The 19,030-nt window shown below is 45.7% G+C and overlaps 1 protein-coding gene across 1 annotated transcript in view; it reads right to left on the bottom strand.

Moving 5' to 3' along the window:
• Window positions 1-5,297: 5,297 nt before the first annotated feature.
• Window positions 5,298-19,030, bottom strand: part of LOC101995809 (collagen alpha-4(VI) chain-like) — a 99,619-nt gene continuing 85,886 nt past the window's right edge. Inside the window, exons 33-36 of the mRNA XM_013354218.1 lie at window positions 13,929-14,019; window positions 9,955-10,638; window positions 6,359-6,455; window positions 5,298-5,544 (exon numbers count right to left, since the gene is read on the bottom strand). Coding sequence (XP_013209672.1) covers window positions 5,298-5,544; window positions 6,359-6,455; window positions 9,955-10,638; window positions 13,929-14,019 — 1,119 coding nt within the window. The remainder of the gene's footprint in view (window positions 5,545-6,358; window positions 6,456-9,954; window positions 10,639-13,928; window positions 14,020-19,030) is intronic.

Here is a 19,030-nt window from a genome sequence, read left to right on the forward strand (position 1 = left end):
CCTGGGATCAACAGAGATGAGGGCTATCGACCAAAACCTCTGAGACCTGAGTCAGACATGCCTTTCCTTAATTTGTTGCCTTGGATAGTTTTCTCATAGCAATGCAAATGCAACAAGCACTGACCGTGAGCCTAAGCCTTTCACTTCATCTCTGCAGTGACAGCATCGATTTAACCCATGAGGCTGCTGAGCCTTTGAGGTGTGTCTGGGTCAACCAAGAAACTGGAGCTTCAATTTTATTGAATTTCCAAATCTCTCAACTTTAACAGCCAATGTGACCAGTGGTTACCGTATTGGTCAGAACTAGAGGCAGGTCCTCAGCACTTTCACTAACCAGCCCTAAGCTTTGGCTTGAAGCCTAACTAACACTCAGTATTCCTCATAGTCTTGAGCCTTCTGCACGAGTATGATACATCATTGGAGAATAGCAAGCAATTACTGGAAACCCCTAATTTTGTATTAGCCATTGCTTTCCCATGAATATTAACTTTTGTCTTCTTGGCAGACACTGCAGCCATCTAGGGTTTTACTCAAGTCCACGGAATCTAGTGACAAAGGGGAAAGGGTGTGGGGAAGGGAGCGTGCTGGTGAGTGGGAGGGCAGCTATGATGACATTACGATTTCACGGAGTCCTAGCTTGTTCTAGAACCCAATACAGATGTTTACACTATAACCCTACTCAGGGGGTGGGAGGGCTCTACATGCTTGGGAGATAACGCCAAAACCGGAACTATGTCAAGATCATCTCGGCTTGTGTGAAAAGAGATGATAGTTGATAACCCTAGTCTAAATTCTCCCCCATCTGGTGCAGTCGTAGGCTGTAGGTTGCTATGGCAGAGACCAGCTACAGCATGGGGGGGGAGGCACAGGGGAGGCTATGAAAATTTCATAATGGCACAGAGAGGACCCTGAGGAGTGGCAAGCTTCAGCCCAGAAGGAATGGGTGAGCAGTGCCACATCCACAGCTGTCTCGCCTGTGTGACAAAATGCCTCTCAGGTGGTGGCCGTCTTAAAATGAGGGGCTCGTGCTTCTTGGAGCTTGGCCCCCAGCGGTTCCCTGGCAGTCTGCTCCAGTTGAGGTGCCTGATCAGCCTCAACAACCTCGTTCACTTTGTTCCTGGCAATGGTTTCTTGCATTGACTCTGCTATCCTTTCTTCTGTTCTATTTTTCTCTTGACAAAAACTTAATCTGTTCAGGGAACCAGAAAGCATTTCCAACGGCTCCTTGAATACGGAGGAACTGATGTGTCAGTTCCCACCCTTGATTCAGGCCATTAATGTTATGATTAAGACTCTGGCTCGCTCTCTGGGGGAATTTACAGATACCCTAGAACAGAAAGAGCTCATGATAGGAGATTTGGTAGAAGATGGGCAAATTATGAAGGAAAATGTATGGAAGGCAAGAGTTACCATTTATGGAAAGGCTAGCCAGAATGAGAAACCCCTGGTACATTTTAGATAGGAAAAAAAGGCAAGATATTCTTGATAACATGAAGTCAGCCACTCAGTATTGGAACAAACCCTGGGGATGGAATCCTGAAGAATGGTGTTTGGGTTACCTTGGTTACCTTGAGGGCAGATATGATTTAGGGCCATGAGGAAGCACAGTTGAAGAATGGTGTTTGGGTTACCTTGGTTACCTTGAGGGCAGATATGATTTAGGGCCATGAGAAAGCACAGTTAGTTAGTGGTGTGAGATGAATTTCTAAAAAAAGCTCTGCCCACCTGACCCTGACCACAAGACTTGTTAAGAATAATCAATTGTCAGTAATCATTTTTCTATGGAAACTTTTATGTCTGCCAACTTCCTTCTGTGATCTCTTAAAAGTGATGCCTGAATGTTAGTAAAGTTGCAGCAGATTCAAATCTCATTAGAGATGTGTCTGTCTGTCATTCGCCGAATCCTGGGTTCTCCTAAGCCTTCACCCCTGTTCTCCCTCGGTCTTCGATCTCCAAGAGAGTCAGTCCACAGCAGAGCAGATAGGGTAGTAGAGATGGGCAGGGGGGAACGAGGCTGGGAACAAACAGCAGGACCCAAGGGCCATCTGTGACTTATATAAACATAATACATAGGGACACAGCAGCCACCAAGGCTCTAGAGCCTCAGAGCATGGGCCGACCCCAAGGCCCTGTGTTCCTTGCACAGGGTCCTGTTATAGAAACGACGTGCCCTGATCTGCGTTTCTGGCAGGTGTTCAGAACGGAGCTGTTCAGAGGCAGGGCTGAGAAAAAGGACAGCAAAGAGCACACGAGGGGAGGAAAATAGGAAGATGCAAATTGCTTCCCCAAAGCCAAAGGAAGAGGGGTTTGAACAGGAAGGTCATGGTCAACAGTGGCCAAGCCCAAAGAACTCAAGGCAATGAGGTCCCAAAAAAAAAGTGCTTTGGTCTTTCTCTGCATTTCAGAACAAGCCGGGGCCAGCCAGCACTTTTCTCCTGTAGGAGAGCATGGGATGGATGGAGCAAGGTAAAGGAAATTGCAGGTTTAATTTATTTACCTTTATTTCTTTTGAAAAATGCAAAAAAGAGCAACTGGGGAGGGGCGGCCAGAGGAAGTAACTTGAGTTTCTGATGAAGGCTAAGGATGGCCTTAGAGTGCAGGAGAGAGCCAGGCAGAGCCACGCGGAAGGTCGCTGAGAAGTACCGGGGGTGCCAGTTTTACAGATGGGACTGGGTTAGACAGCCAGTCAGCAATCCTCCACCTCTTTAACCTAGTAAAGGATGCCTCGGAACGGTGGCTGTCATTGTTGATTGCCCTGGAGAACACCTAAGTCCCCCTCCTCCAAAAGACTGATTGAACTGACCTCAGGAGAATGTTCCAAGATTCCAACCCAGAGGCGAGTGAAAGCTCAGCCCTAAATAAGGTATTTCCACCACCTCCTCTAAGGCTCAGAAGGGGTGGAGAGAGTGTAAGAGCCAGAAAATAGGAGTGCTGTGACTTACTCCTCCTGTGCGCTGAAGATGGGTTGCTCTCGTTGTTAATAAGCTGATTGACCGATAGCTAGCAGGATTTTCAGGGCAGAGAGAATGCTGGGAAGAAGGGCAGAGTCTGAGACGTCTTGAGGAGATACCCACCATGAGATGCAGAGCAAGCAGGAAGGTGGCACACAGATGGGGCAACTGAGCTTCAGGGAAGTACATAGATTAATGAAATGGGTTAATTTAAGTTATAAGAGCTAGCTAAGGATGAGCCTAAGCTATTGGCCGAGCGTTTATAATTAATAATAAGTCTCTGTGTGGATGTCTGGGGAGTGGCTGCTGGGACGCAGAGAAACTCCATCTACAGAGGAGGGCTGCAAACGCCATCTCCTGGATTCAATGCAGCCATTGTGATCCTGAATGGTGGTTACCTGAACTGAGTCTTCACAATTCCAACCCTGTCAACAGTCAGTCACAGAGGGGAAGGGGGCTCATGAGGGCCTACTCCTCCTCCTTGCTGAGGTTTCGGAAGATGAAGGTTGCGTACCCATTGCTGAGCCCACCAGGTTCAAACGGTTATCTCCAAGCCCACAGTTCCCACAGATGGCGTGTTAAACTTGGTGGGTCACAGAATGTGAAAAGGGGATTTGTAGGATGGGGAGGAGGGTTGAAGGGGAGGGGTAGAAGGGAAATAACAGAGGGGGGTTGAGAATACATTGTATACATGTATAAAACTATAGGAGAACAAGTTTGGTTAGTAAGAAAAGATTGCAAAGTGTATCCAGGACTAGAAATCATCCCCTCTGTAAGATTAGCTGAGGGTATTCTGTACTGAAGATATGATCAACATGCAACTTCTTCCAGTGCTCACTTTGACCTAAGGAGGGGAAGCCACTGTAGGAGCTCCTATTCCTATGTTGCCTGGTTCTGTTGTTTATCTTGGATGTGTGTTGCTTTGGAATCTAACAGGTAACTCACTAAACACGGCATCCGTATCTCAACAGCTAAGAGAGCTGTCTGCTTAGCTTGTGCTGAATGCAAAATACAAGCGTTGTCCTCAAAACAACCCTAAGAGAAAAGCACTCAACTAATTCCCATTTTAGAGATCAGAACAATGATCCACAGAAAAATTACATAGCTCCTGTCGCCACCTGGCCAGCAGCCCTAATTGTAGGAGCCATGTAGAAACATTCAGCAACTCTCCTTTTATACAACTAGGGCTAACTCCTCATTAGAAACTCTTCATTTTCTCTTGACAGTGTTAAGGTCAGGGTCTGGAGACAGGGTTAAGAGCATTGGCTGAAGCCAGGTGGTGGTGGTGCACACCTTTAATCCCAGCACTCAAGAGGCAGAGGCAGGTGGATCTCTGTGAGTTCAAGGCCAGCCTGGTCTACAAGAGCTAGTTCCAGGGCAGGCTCCAAAGCTACAGGGAAACCCTGTCTCAAACAAACAAACAAAAGGGCACTGGCTGTTCTTCTAGGGGACCTGTGTTCAATTTCCACAGCCCACGTAGTGGGCCACAATTGTCTGTAACCCCAATCCCTAAGGATCTGATGCCCCCTTCTGGCCTTCAAGAGCACTGCGCCCATGTAGTACACAGGCATACATGCAAGCAAGATACCCACATACAGAAAATTAAAAAAAAAAAAAGTTTAGAAAGCATTACAGTAAATCTCCCCATGTCCCTCAATAATTTATTTAATGTTCAGCTAAATCTGTCAATCACAGATAAGAGAAAACATTTCTCCATGTTGTGATCTAAAACCAACCTACAGTTAGTTGTTTTAAAATGCTCCTTAAATGTGATGAGAATATGCCACAGTGGACATTTATAGACCCAGAAGTCTACCAGGGAATTCAGTTCAAGATCAAGAGAAGGTCACCACATCTGCAAGAGATGTCCATTTGGTTGGTGGGTTGTTTGTACTAGACCAATAGGTCTCAATTTGTGGGTCACAACCCTTTGGGGGTTGAACGACCCTTTCATAGGGGTTACATATCAGATAAGCTGCATATCAGATACGTTATGATTTATAACCGTGGCAAAATTACAGTTATAAAGTAGCAACGAAAATTCTTTTATGGTTGGGGTCACCATACCATGAGGAAGTGTCTACAAGGTCTCAGCAAGAGGATGGTTGAGAAGCACCTTAATAGACCCTCGATTCTTTGTGACCTGGGATCACCTCCTAGGGAGAAAGTGGCATAATATACCCTGAGGTGTATTCTGCAGGAGTGGAAGAGGGCTCTTTCTGATGTCTTTATTTTCTACAGCTGTGTGCATAACTTTGTGAATAACGGGGTGTTTCAAAAACAAATGGTAACACAGTACAAAGAAGTTTTTATTTAAAGAGAGAGATTTTAAAGAGTGAATCCCACTTAGAGAGCAAGGAAGCCATGATTTGGCGTCTCACCACGGGCAGTGCCCAAACGTCTTTTTTTTGCTGGTGTTTCTGGATCGTTTTCTTCCATGTCCGACTCACGCATTTCATAATCCCCCACTGCTTCTTGCTGAGCTACAGCTGTCATCTTGATTTTTCTCTTTTCTTCTAGAAAAATGTCTGGCGATTTGAGAGTATCTGGGTCATAACCAAAGGCAGATATGCCAAAATGGCGCTTGGACAACCTGTGGGAAAGCAGTCCTTGTCAGACCACGTGACTTGGGCTGGGAATGTAGTTCGGTGGTGGAACACTTGCCTACATGGGCAAGGCCCTAGGTTCTACCTCCCGAAAGACCATGTCACATGACCAAACTGAGAGGTTCCGCCCTTGGTGGACATTGCTGGTGTGGCCTTGGGCTGAGGATTCACACTACTCTGTGGCTGAACCAGAGGCAGCACTGGGCATTGACATCACCAACTTTGCCCCTGAAACTTGAGGCTGGAGGATGAATGCTACGGTGGGATGGGACTTTTCATTTTGTGCTTTTATGCACCCATGTGTGCTCTTTGAATGTTTTTTGAATATTGGTCCTATAACGCTTTTCATTATCTTTATGTATATGGGTGTTTGCTTTGTATGCACTTATGCCTGGTTCCCACAGAAGCCAGAAGGAGGTATTGGAGCCCCTGGAACTGGAGTTACAGATAGCTGAAGGCTACATGTGGATCCTGAGAACAAGAGCAAGTACCCTGAACTGTGAGCCATCTCCCCAGCGTAAGATCCATTCTTACTTCTAACATGAGAACATCAGAAAAGAGAGCCCGGAGTGGTACCACATCTGTAATCCCCAGCACTTTGGAGGCAAGAGAATGATAGATCAAAGCTGCCTGACCTACACACTGAGACCCTTTCTTTAAAAATTACAAAAGAAACACTAAGCATCATCAGAGTTGTCAAACCCAGGAGCTTCCTGAATGGTTTGGGTCACGCTGAGGACTGGAATTGCCTGTAGGGAGACTGACAGCATCCTCCCTGAGTCAGCCTCATCAAGTGCTCACCTCTTGGTCGGAGCATCTAATTGCAGCAAGGTATCCCCACGGTTTGGGCCTCCACACTCCTCGGTGAGCTCTGGGGGTGGATACCGGTTTATTCCACCTGAAAGGAAAACATTTTAAATCAAATCAAACATAAAATCACATCAAATGTAAAAATAATCTAAGGGAAAAGAATAAGAGAACTCAGCACAAAAGGGACATCTAACAGCCGCCACCACTCTGCACCCTGTAAGGCTCAGGGACTTTCAAGGAAGAGGCAGCGCAAAGATTGTGAAAGCCAGAGTTCGGGGATCACCAGGGCAAAGCAGTGACATCTGGACATGACAGTTACCGCTGCACTCAAGAACTCAGGGCAGAACTGGCTGTCTGTCCCCAGCCTGCAGGCATTCTAGCACGGAGGAAAGAGGCTCACTAGTCCCCACGCCTGTCTGAGAAATACTGAAGGCTGATGGCTTCTAGGGGAGGCAAAACTAGTCTTCTTTAAGGGTATGGCCCCTGATAGGTCAACTATGGCCCAGTAGATAGCCTCCCATGGATATGTAGGCAGCGCATGTAGGACTCAGTGAGTTATTAAAAGTAAAAAGGATGTGAAGGTGGGAAGGGGTGTGGTGGTCAGGGTGATCTGGGAAGAGTCAGACGAAGAAGCAGGTGTGACTATGACCAAAATATATTATATGAAATTTTCAAAGAATAAAAACATCATATTTAAAGTCAGGCAGTGGTGGTAAACACATTTAATCCCAGCACTCAGAAGACAGAGGTAGGTGGATCTCTAAGTTCAAAGCTAGTCTAGTCTACAGTTTCCAAAACAACCCAAGCTACCCAGAGAAGCCCTGACTCAGGGGAATATATATATATATATATATATATATATATATATATATATATATTAAAAATAGAACATAAAAATAAAATAAAATACTACAAATACTACTAAAATCACCACCAAAATAGTGCATCAAATTCAAAAGTCATAAAATCAAAGCAAAGTCTAAAATGAAATAAAATCAATGTGAAAATACAGGCCAAATTGAACAATAAGAACAAAAAAGTCCATGATGCAAAATCAAAGGATCATAAAAGGGATTCGAACAAAGCATAAAACACATGTAAAAATAAATGCAAATAAAACAATAAAAATCAAATCAAAAGCAAGCAAAACCAAAACATAAAGTGCATTCATTCTGCTAGATAAATAATACCCCAACATAAAAGAATATAACAAAATACGAAGTACAATCTAATAAAACCTCAAAAATAAAGCAAAATTTCATTAAACGGACGAGAAAAGCAGCCTGTTCTGCTCAAAGAGTCACTGAGCTGTCTGCTGTCTCCACTACCCCTCTGCAAAGAGCAAGAAGCCCAAGGCCCAGAGAAAGCCCTGGGCTTCTCCTGCTACCACACAGTTCACTAGCTACAAAACTAGGACTAGAATTATTAACTCACTGACGTTCCTGTCAAACAGGAGGGCACATATGCATGGCAATACTTCTAGATACCTATCAGAATCCCTTCATGTCCTTAGTGATGAAGGAGTAGATCTTCCTCAAGACCCCCACCACCGTGGGATGTCACACCCACTGAGGAACGAACTCTCACCTCCCAGGATGGAGGGTTAGGGCCATCACCCATAGCTCCCCACACACCCTGAGCGTCTTTGTTTGGCTTGGTTTTTAATTACTTACTGCAAGACAAATACCTGGAATTGGCCAGGCTAAGACCCCCTATACTCCATGGTAAGTCTCCACTGTTATGTTGGGGGTACACTCTGGGGTACACGCTGCTCATGAATTAGGTTCATCTGGGTGTGATGGGAAGTGAGGCTGCTGGGGCGGGGATGTAGGAGAGAAATCCAGCCAGGATACACTGACACAGCCCCACCCTTTAATCTGAAGAGGGACACCCCAGGCTCTTGAGTCACCCTTAATTTCTGGAAAGTCTCTAAGGACTTCTGACCTCACTCTAAAAATTCAAACTGTACTTCCTAATAATAATAGAAAACACTGCCTGCTTTCTCTAACGTACAGAACTTACATCTAAATTGTGTGTGTGTGTGTGCATGTGAAGGCATGTACATGTATGCATATGTAGATCATGAAACTACAAAGAGGATTGCAAGAGGGGAGGCCAAGGAGGGCAAAGGAATATGAGTCGCATGGAAGCAGAGGGGCTATCTGGGGAGGAACCAGCCAGAGAGCTGAGATTCCTTAAGAGGGGGCAATAGGAAAGGGGAATGAGTGAGAACAAAGTATAATGGCGCACACACATGCATACGTACATGAATACACACACACACACACACACACACACACACACACATATGGAAATGCCATAATGAAACCTGTTTCTTTGAGTGCTAACTTAATGAGAAAACAGAAGAAAAATAAAGTTCTGTGTCCTTGTTATTTAAAGTGAGGCCTATGGAGGTGAAATGGTGGCACACTTCTATAATCCCAGCACTTGAAAGGGTGAGGCAGGGGGATTGCAACCAGTTCAAGGCCATCTTGGACTGTATAGCAAGACTCTGTCTCCAAAAACAAACAAAACCTGTAGTCCATGGGCCAACCGTATCATTCTCAAGCTGATGAGAAACCCAGAATCTCAGACCCCAGCCCAGACCTACAGAACTAGATCCACACCTGACCAAGATCCCATCCAGCAGGAGAGGGGGCTGTAGAGGTCGCTCTGCAGTTAAGAGCACTGACTGCTCTTCCAGAGGACCTGGGTTCAGTTCCCATGGCAGCTCACAACTGTCTGTAACTCCAGTTCCAGGGCTTCTGACACCCTCACACAGGCGTACATGCAAACAAAGCACCAATGTACATAAAACAAAAATAATTAATTTAAAAAAAAAAAAAAGATCCCCAGGGGATGGGTGTGTGAGTTAAAATCTGGGAAGCATGGCATCATCATGACAACAGCACCTATGTATCTGCACAGTGATGACACTTCAGAGTCCCTCCGCAAGCACCTGGCTTCATGGGCAGGGAACAGACAAATCAAAATTCTCGTTTTGGTAACTGAGAAAATTGAGAAGCTACGGGAAGCTACCAGGTGAGGGGGGAGGGGCAAGGTACTTGCAGCAGATCGCTGGGAGCGGTATCTTGAAAAGCTGTCAAATACAGGGATGGCTGCTGGGGACAGTCAGCCATCTCCAGTGGTCTGTTTGCCCACAGTAGGTTCCCGTGTTCCTGAAGTAAATGGCCCTGAACCAACGGCCAACCGATACCACTAAAGGCACTCAGAGGAAAGGACTAGGAGGGGGAGAGAGGGAGGAGGATAGGAGGAGGGAGGAAATGACTAAGCTGGGAGGAGGATGTGAGGGAAGGTTCCAGAAGAGTTGAAGCAAGAGAAGTGATGTGATCTACATACATTATCTTCCTGTATGAAATTACCCACAAATATAAAATACAAAAACTTTCAACTACCAAATAAAATAACATTAAAAAAATAAAATGTTTCAAAAAACATACAAACATCTGTAAGTTTCTGTGGCCAGCACTACCTAGGGTAACCCAGTCCCTACCCATCCCTCCCGCCTACGCCCCCACCCACCTACATCCCCACCTATACCTATACCCACCCCCGGAGCCACTCACTTTTTAGAAGGTTCAGGAAGGCCTGTGTGAATCTGCTGGCATAGGCTACCTCCTCCTCTGAGACGCCCTCCAGGCGTAGCAGGTGCTGTTCTGAGGGTGCGCTGGCCACGCCAGCCAGCTCGGCAAGCTCCAGGGCTCCCACTCCTGGGCCCACGGCCAGCACAAACAATGTGATGCCCTTGCACTTGGCTGCCTGAGACAGAGTCCTCAGCTTCTCTCTGTCCCAGCTGCTTGTCTCACTGGCCACAATGGCAAAGAGGACCTGTGACCTCCGTGGCAGAGCAGCTGCCAGAAGCACTTTCTCCAGCGTCCACTCCAGGGCGTGGCCCAGAGCAGAGGCTCCCTGCAGCAGGTGACCCGCAGCCTCCTGAACTCGCCTTCGCATCTGTGTCCGATGCCCATAGGAGGTCAGGTGGAAGTATTCAAGCACAGGGGCTCGGTCCACACCAGGCCAAAAGCCTGCAGTCGTGTGTGTCACCAGGGCTACACGTGCCCCCTGCCAGGATGTGCCAGGCTGGGCAGCTACCTCCAGATCCTTGAGCACCGAATCCACTAGCCGCAAAGACCCAAGGTATACATCCCTGCTGACGCCCTGGGAGCTGTCCACCAGGAACACCAAGTCCATGTCCAACTCCTGTGGCCTGGGAGCATCCAGCCGACACTCTGGGGCTGGTCGGCACTTGTCTAGCAAGGAAACAGGAAAAAGCTAGAGTTAAACCAGGCGTCCTTCCTTTGTATGTAGAAACCCTTCCAGTCTCGTGGAGGACACCTGTCCAGAGTGCTGCCCCAGAAGAATTGGGTCGAGATAGCGATCTGTTCATTTAAAAACAGGTGCCCACTCTTCAGAAGACAAAATTGAAACCGACTGCATGTTTAATGCTCTCCAATACTGTCGCGGTGTCAAGACCATTGACACTGCAAAAGCATATTGGTGTCTCAAGTGTGTCTGGCCACATTTTCAGCTATCCTGGGATTCATGGGGCCCACGGGGCCCAGGCTGAACACGTGTGTTAGGCCTTCTGACTTCCTAATCTCTAGTTTCTCAGTGTCTTTTCCTCTCCATAAAAAAAGAACTAGCGACAAACTGTTTAAGCAAGTCCATGAACATCATACTGATGTTTGAAAAACCACACACGCGCACACATCGGCTGCTAGAGCTAACAATGAACTTAGCAACCCAGTGAGACTGACATTTCATGTTTGTTTTCTTACATGAAAGCAAATATTGGTGGTTTTAAGATGACAATCTGGTCACAAGCACGGAGTTCTCGAGCTGGTTCAGCCTCACAAGCAGATGGAATTTCTTTTCTTTTTTTTTAATGTGGATTCTTAATGAGGGATTCCCCTCTGTGTGCTGTGAATATGCTTTATTTCCATTGGTTACTAAAGAAGCTGCTTTGGGCCTATGACAGGGCGTAATAGAGCAAGGTGGGAATTCCAAGCAGAGATAGAGGGGAAAAGAAGGCGGAGTCAGAAAGACGCCATGTAAGCCACCAAAGAAGACAGACACCTGGGAACCTTACCAGTAAACCACAAGTCTCGTGGTAAAATACAAAATAATGGAAATGGGTTTATTTAAGATCTAAGAGCTAACTAGCAATACACCTAAGTGAATGGCCAAGCAGTGTTGTAATTAATACAGTTTCTGTGATTATTTCAGGTCTGGATGGCAGGGAACAAACAAGCAGCCTCCATCAACTGATTCTAGTTTAATAGAGCTGACACAGGGCTCAGGATTTTGACATGGAAGTGCACTTAGGTTCTGCCAATGTTTTAGAAACCCATCCATGAGACAAACCCTTTCATTAAGAACTGGTGGTCAGCCAATATTCTTAACCTTGGGCCATCATCCTCCAAGTGATCTATAGAGCATGGAGGGGTATGACATCTTTATTTTCACTACCTCTATTGCAATGAAATTTTATATTTCCTTCCATTGTGCATAAAGGCAACCAACCATGTATTATGGTTGAGGTATGAGCTCACTATTCCACGCATTCAGAATTACCATAGTTGTTAGACTTTCTGCTAGAGCTTGTTGACCACTAATTTTTAAAGCACATGATGAACTAATTATATTAACAAGTGCGATCGTATAGACACAATAGAAGAGCATTAAACTATCAAAAAGTAGGATGTTCTGTCATTTGTGATGTGAGTAAATCAAGAGGACATTTTGTTAAGTGAAATAAACAAAGCACAGAGAAGAAAACACCATACAACCTCTCCACTGCAGAACACAATCCCCTGAGCATAAGGGTCGGCCCCTCCATCAGAGTGCTTATAGCTACTTGCAAGAGACCCTGAGGTTGGGCCTGTTGACTACTGACATTCCCTCATAGAAGGAAGAGGTGGGGGGGGGGCAGCAGACCCTCCACTGAGATCCCAGCTACTCCTCTTGCTCCTCCCATCTAGCACTAAAATATTCTGTAACAGCTTGTGGCCTCCTGGTCTCTGGAAGTGCTATTACATATAAAAGGCAGACTGTCAACTGAAGCAGGGACTTCCTCTGCACAACTGTGGGGGAATTGTCATCCATGCTGGGGTGAGACATTTGATGGTGCAACTGCCTTGGGGTCACTGACACGCCTGGAAGTAACCCCTTACCATGCTCTGCAAGAAAGCCCAATAAACTCACTGGTTCCCCAAGTTGGACTTCAGTGGAAACACGCTTTGGTTTGTTATAGGTGTCCTATTTGGGGGAGCATGCATGTGATTATATCATCCCAGAGAAAAAGGTCCAACAAGACTCACTTCCGAGTGAGGTCTACAATGAACCTAATTGCCTGGTTCAATCCAGGATCATCTCTTACTCAGGCAAATGAATTTGTCTCCTCCAACCTCCATCTGTCAGAGATAACGAAGATAATAATAGCACCGGTTTTATGGGGTTGCTTTTGGGGGTGGTTAGGAGCCCATACCACTCCTACACCCGAGTTCTTATTCCAGCACCCACAGGGAGTGGTTCACAGCTGCCTGGAACTCGAGCTCTAGGAGAATCTGACACCCTGGCCTCTAGGACATGTGCATGCACACACACACACACACACACACACACACACATACACACACACAATTTATAAATAATAAAAATGAGGTCATTTTTATGTTTACATTTTCAGAAATGAGTTCATATATGCAGAATTTCAGAACACAGCCTGCTGGACAGTAAGATCTCAAGGAACACCCGTGACGTTAGGTTTCCACAAAAGAGAGGCTGGAGCTCAAAGAGTGACCATGTGTCACGTGAGCTGACACACGTGAATGCAGCTCCCCGGTCGTGGCTTAGTCCACAGTTCCTCAGTCTGTTTTATCTCTCAGGGCTGTGCACGGCAACATCCTCTTTGGAATTCAACACCCCCCCCCACCCCACTCCAACCCACCCCCAGCCTGAGTGAAGTAGGTGTGGCCTGGAACGCCTTACAGGTAGGCATGCAGAGGCTTCTGCAGACAGTTCCTTCGGGCGCAAGCTAGTGAGCTGTGTGGTATACAGTGAAGGAGGTTGAGGGGTTGGATCTCACTGCGGGCCAGAATAGATCCATTATGGAGAACCCAAGACTCTTGACCCTTAGTTCGGTGGTTTTCCCACAAACGAGCCATGCCCAGATGCTCATGCCCGTGATGCTCATGCCCAGACACACGTGGGAACTTTGAAGAAGAAAAGTGAACAGAATGTCTCAGGGATATGCCAAGGAGCAGGGTGGGAGGAGGAACTGTGGAAAACAAGGCATGCAACCCATAAGGAATCAGGCATCCTCTAGTCTGTGGTTACCCGGGAATGTAGTATTTGTGCCTCTCAGGATAATTCTGACTTCCTAAGAAACACTAAACACCCAGATGAAATAAAAATTCCCAGATTCTAAAGCCCACACATGCCAAGCAAACGCACATCTGCAGGGCAAATCAGCCTGTGGCCAGCAGTTTATCCATCCTCTCCCGAGCCCTCAGATCCGAAGCACTGGCCTAGCTCTTACCATAGCAGAGAGTACAGCTGGCCAGGCGCTCCACATCTTGCTGGCGTTCTGTCTCCCATGTAAACAAGTGAAATCCATTAAGTTCGTCCACCTAATTCAAACATACACACACAAGTTCGTGATCAGTGAAATTCAAGGTCATGGTCTCTGTGGCTTTTTTTTTCCTAAGTCAGATTAAAAATAAAGCATTAATGTTGTTTTTAAGAAATATGTAGTTACATAAAAAATACTTATAAATACTTTGACATTATGTGACGTACTTAGAATCATCTCCAGCCCTAGCTCTAACAGGACACACACTGTGTGGTAAGGAGGTAAGGGGATCGAGGGGAAGACTGTGTAGGAGGCACCTGTAGAACATTCCTTGAGTTCAGGGCGGGAGCACGGTACAACTGGAAGGTAGCAATGGAGAGGGGGAGACTGTGTAGGAGGCACCTGTAGAACATTCCTTGAGTTCAGGGCGGGAGCACTGTACAACTGGAAGGTAGCAGTGGAGAGGAATGAAGAACACTCTGAAGAGATGGGGAAATCTATTTATCTCTTTCATGTACCTCTCTGATCATGATTAGTTTAAAAACCAATAACGAAAATTAAAAATAAAATGTGCCAGGACAGCCAGGGCTATTAATCAGAGAACCCCTGTCTCAAAAAAAAAAACAAAAAATAAACAAATAAAATGTGGACAATAACAATAAACTCAACAAGGTCCCTGGAACACCATGAAAGCAGATCAACAATCTCCCACCTTTTTCCTAGAGGCACAGTCAGACTACATTTCCCAGGCTCCTTTGCAATGAGTTCCTAAATATGACTGGGTTTGGCTAATGGGATGAAGGTAAAAGTGATTCATGTCACTCTAGTACATACATTGTAGCCCCTTGCTCCCTCTCCTTCACTTGTCTGACAGATTTAAAGGGTGGTGAAGAAATGGGTTTGATGCCCTACAGTCTAGGGAAGGCACAGAGAGAAGAAGCCCAATTTCTGAAGTGGCTACATGCAATAGAACACGCCCTGCCCAGCACTCTTCCCTAAGGGCTACATGCACTCAGCAGAAAACATCATGGCACTCGTGTGTGGTACGAATGTCCCCACAGTTAGCCAGCCCTGACTAACAGAGTTCCCGAGACTTCCATCTCATGATGAAAACTGGAAATGTCCTCCAACCCTTCCTCCGAGGAGCCGAGTGTGGTCTGCAAGGCAGCAAGTGTCCCAGCTTAGCCACACCCATCTTTTTATCCACTCTGTCCAAGGCTGTAAGAGGGAGCCCCACTGAGGGTCTGCTCCTCACACTCCACGCTCATGGCTAGGCACGTGCCGACACTGAGCCCACCTCTAGGTCATAGGGTGCCCAGGCCATGAAGACATCATGCCAGCTCTCAGAAAGACAGACAGTCCAGGGTTATCCTGGGAAAGAAATTTCTTCACCATGGGTTCTTTACAAAGCTCTTTAATCTTTCTTCTTGATGCTCTAGCCAACCTGCGGCACTGCCTTTCAGAACAAGCTCACTTGAAGTAAACATCTTAATGAGGAAAGAAACATGAAGAACTGACATTTATGTTAATGTACCACACACACCAAAACAAAAACAGGCAAAAATCTAAAAAGAAATAGAAAAAAAAATCCTCTCTTGTTCTTTATGGGGAAAAAGCAATAGTTAGGTTATACTCAGGCTGATTAGTAGATACTCCCAGAAGTCCTCACAAGCCATGTAAGGACAGAAAGGTGACATGGCCATGCCTTCACTTGTGGAAAGAGGGATAAAGATCTTCCAGAAAGGAAGGGCTCTAGTGATATATTTTAGGAACGTGGGAAGAAGAAAGAGAGGCATTTCAAGGAAAGGGGTTGGTGAAGACCATGTCATTTGACATTTTAAAGAGAGTGAGAAAAGAGACTTAACAGGCAAAGCAGTAGTGGTGGCCTTCTAGTATGAAGGATGGCATGCACAAAGGCTGGAGCTGGACACTACTCATCTGAACTCTGCCCCATGTCCTATATATTAGATAAGGCCACTTCCAGGGTACAGCTGTTAAGCACATCCGAGCTGTGAGGCTCCCTGACACATGGAAGACACTAACACTGAGCCTTCTGGAGTAGAGCTGGTATTCATCATACAGACCTCCTCCAAACAGCCATCAGATCTGAGCACGGACTAACCCAAATGGGCCCAATTCATCACTCCAGATTATAACAATGTAGACAGGAATGTGACATGGCATCCTTTTATTGGAAATCACAGAAGGAAATTGGGAGGCTACTAGGACCAGGACCCATGGCAATTAGCCAGGAGACATAAAAAGCTGGAACAACCCAAGTGCTTCACCCCAGCCTTGCAGGGAGATGGAAGTTGCTATACAACCATCTCTAAATACAGGAAGTGCAGTAGAAGCGAGAAAATGCAAACTTGAAATGAAATGAGAAACTTCAGACAAATATAGATATTCATCTTACATCTTTACAAAGTCATGTTTTTCTATCTTAGAGATGGCTCAAGGGGAAAGAAAGGCCAACAGACTTGATGTTGGGAATTTGACTTGTAATTCTTGATCTGCCAAATGTGGCTACGTGGCCAGAGGGAGGCATCTGCCTTGGGTTTCCTTGGGGACAGTTTTAGGGTGGAAGTCAATGCTGCTGAGTTCTCCTGAGCCAGCAGAGCCTGGTCCTAGGTTATCATCATTCATGTCTGCTTCTGTTTGGGACAATATATGAGCTCCTTTGTGCTGAGTATCCTGGAGCCCATAACTCTTCCGAGTTTTATTCAGCTCATTGGAAAACTGTCAAATTCAATGAAATTTGACCAGAGACACGAGTTTCACTTTTAACTTTTCTTAGAAACAATCACTTCAAGATCCCACTTAATATCTGTACTGTTCTTGCCAAATAATTGTGGTAACAAAGACCAAACATGCAATGGCAGTCCACAGGGAAGCTGTGATTCAGTCTAGATACATCTTTGTGGGAGGTTATTAATAACGTTCCATGATTTTGACATTGGACCTGTCAGCATAGTCACTGTCAGTAATAAGGCAGAAGAAAGGTTTCCTGAGAAAACTCAAGCAGAGAGAAAGTGTGGGAGAGAGCATCGATGTGAAGAGAGCGCACTGGCCCATTGATTCTTACTGAGAACCGCATCCACACCAGAGTAGAGAATCAAAACCAGAAGGCCGCAAACACAAGCCAAAGTGCAACTTTCATTAGAATCTGCACCACTGATGTATTTCAACCAACTTGATTTTGAAATGTCCAGTAGTGTATGTAGCAGCAGAAGTCACAACACAGCAGAGTCAATGGCAGCCTCAGGAGGGCAAGCCCTGAAGGCGTAAGTCACAAACAATGCCACAGCAGTTTGGAATTATGATTAATAGGGTATTATTTATTTAAAGGGGAAAAAACTTACAGGAAGGAAGTGGCCGCTTTTTTAAAGGGAGAGAGACCACGCCCCAATGGGCGGGTATCTCAGCAGCTATAGGCTGGAGGAGCGGAAGGACCTCCCGCAACAAAGCCCCTCAGGGACCTGCACTCCGGTAAAGTGGGATTCTTGGCTATGCCACAGAAAATTACAGGACAAGATAGAATGAGGCGAAGTGACTGATGAAGTATTTAGACAGACTCTTACAGGAAAAAGATAGATGTGGTCCCAAGGCGTGGATGTGGGCTGGCTTCTTGAGAGAGAGAGAAGTGCTGTGGTGTCTTCACCCTGTCTACATTCCTCCAAGGATATAATCTACAACTAGAACTAAAGATTAAGCCAAGTGATCCTTTCTGAGACTTCTGGCTAGGACTAAATGTAAACATTAACTAAAGCTTAAAATTTAAGTAAGATTTAAAATCTATTTAAGCTGGTGTGCTTATTTTTCTTATCTTGGAGACTTTCCTTTTGTGGTCTCGGAGATAGCTTGATCATAAAGTGCTTACCCTGTAAGCATAAAGACAGAATCTGATTCCCAGAACCCGCAGGAAAAAGAGGAAAAAGCTGTGCATAGTGACACACGCTTAGGATTCCAGCACTGGGGTGGCAGGGACAAGCAGATTCGGGGGCTCAATGGCCAGCAGGGATAGCCTACTTGGACAGTTCCAAGCCAATGAAAGACTCTCTCTCACAAGAAAAGGTGAATGACACCTGATGAAAAGCCAAGGTTGTCCTCTGACCTTCACAGGTCACCCTCATACATATGAACCTGCACTTGCGCATGTGTGTGCTTGCCAGAGTGCATGTACCACACACACACATATACACACACAAAATAATTTCTTCTTGTGGATGCAATTATAAGGCAGTTTTTGGGGTGAGGTGTACTGTTTAAGATTTAGGAATAGGGGCTAGGAAGATGGCTCAATGGGTTAGAATAATTTTGTACACACATGAGGACTTGAGTTCAAATCCTCAATAAGCATGTACAAAGCTCAGAGTAGCCACACACACTCCTGTTGTAACTCCAGTGTTGTGATAGGGCAGAGATAAGAAGATCTTGAGCTTGCTAGCTGCCAGTCACCTCCATGTTCAATGACAGACCATGTCTCAAAGGAATAAGGAAGGGAATAATAAACAGGACACCCAATGTCTTCTCCTGACTCCGAGGTGCTCTTGCCCATATGGGCATATACCATACATACACACACACACACACACACACACACATACACACACACACAAAGATTTAGGATAAAAGCAATGCTGATAAGGTGAACTCAGGGTTACAAACATTCTGACCCCAAGTAGACATAATTTATTCACCCATTTTGAGGTTTATATTTGAGATGTTTTAGGAAAACACACATGATTTCTGCAGGCACTTTCAGTTGGATCTGTGATGTTGACATTTCCTGACACTCAGTCTGTAGGAAAGGCAAACTAGGTTCCAGGGTGGTATGGGACCATGGTCTATATTCTGCCAATTATATTTTAAATAAATGCTGATTGGCCAGTAGCCAGGCAGGAAGTATAGGTGGGACAACCAGACAGGAAGTAGAGGCGGGTCAAGTAGAACAGGAGAATTCTGGGAAGAGGACACAGTCCTGGCCCAGACACAGAAGAAGCAAGATGTGAATGCCTCACTGAAAAAGGTACCAAGCCATGTGGCTAACATATACTAGAATAATGGGC

The sequence above is a fragment of the Microtus ochrogaster genome, unplaced genomic scaffold, assembly GCF_000317375.1.
Source record: "Microtus ochrogaster isolate Prairie Vole_2 unplaced genomic scaffold, MicOch1.0 UNK33, whole genome shotgun sequence".
In the NCBI taxonomy this organism is placed as follows: domain Eukaryota; kingdom Metazoa; phylum Chordata; class Mammalia; order Rodentia; family Cricetidae; genus Microtus; species Microtus ochrogaster.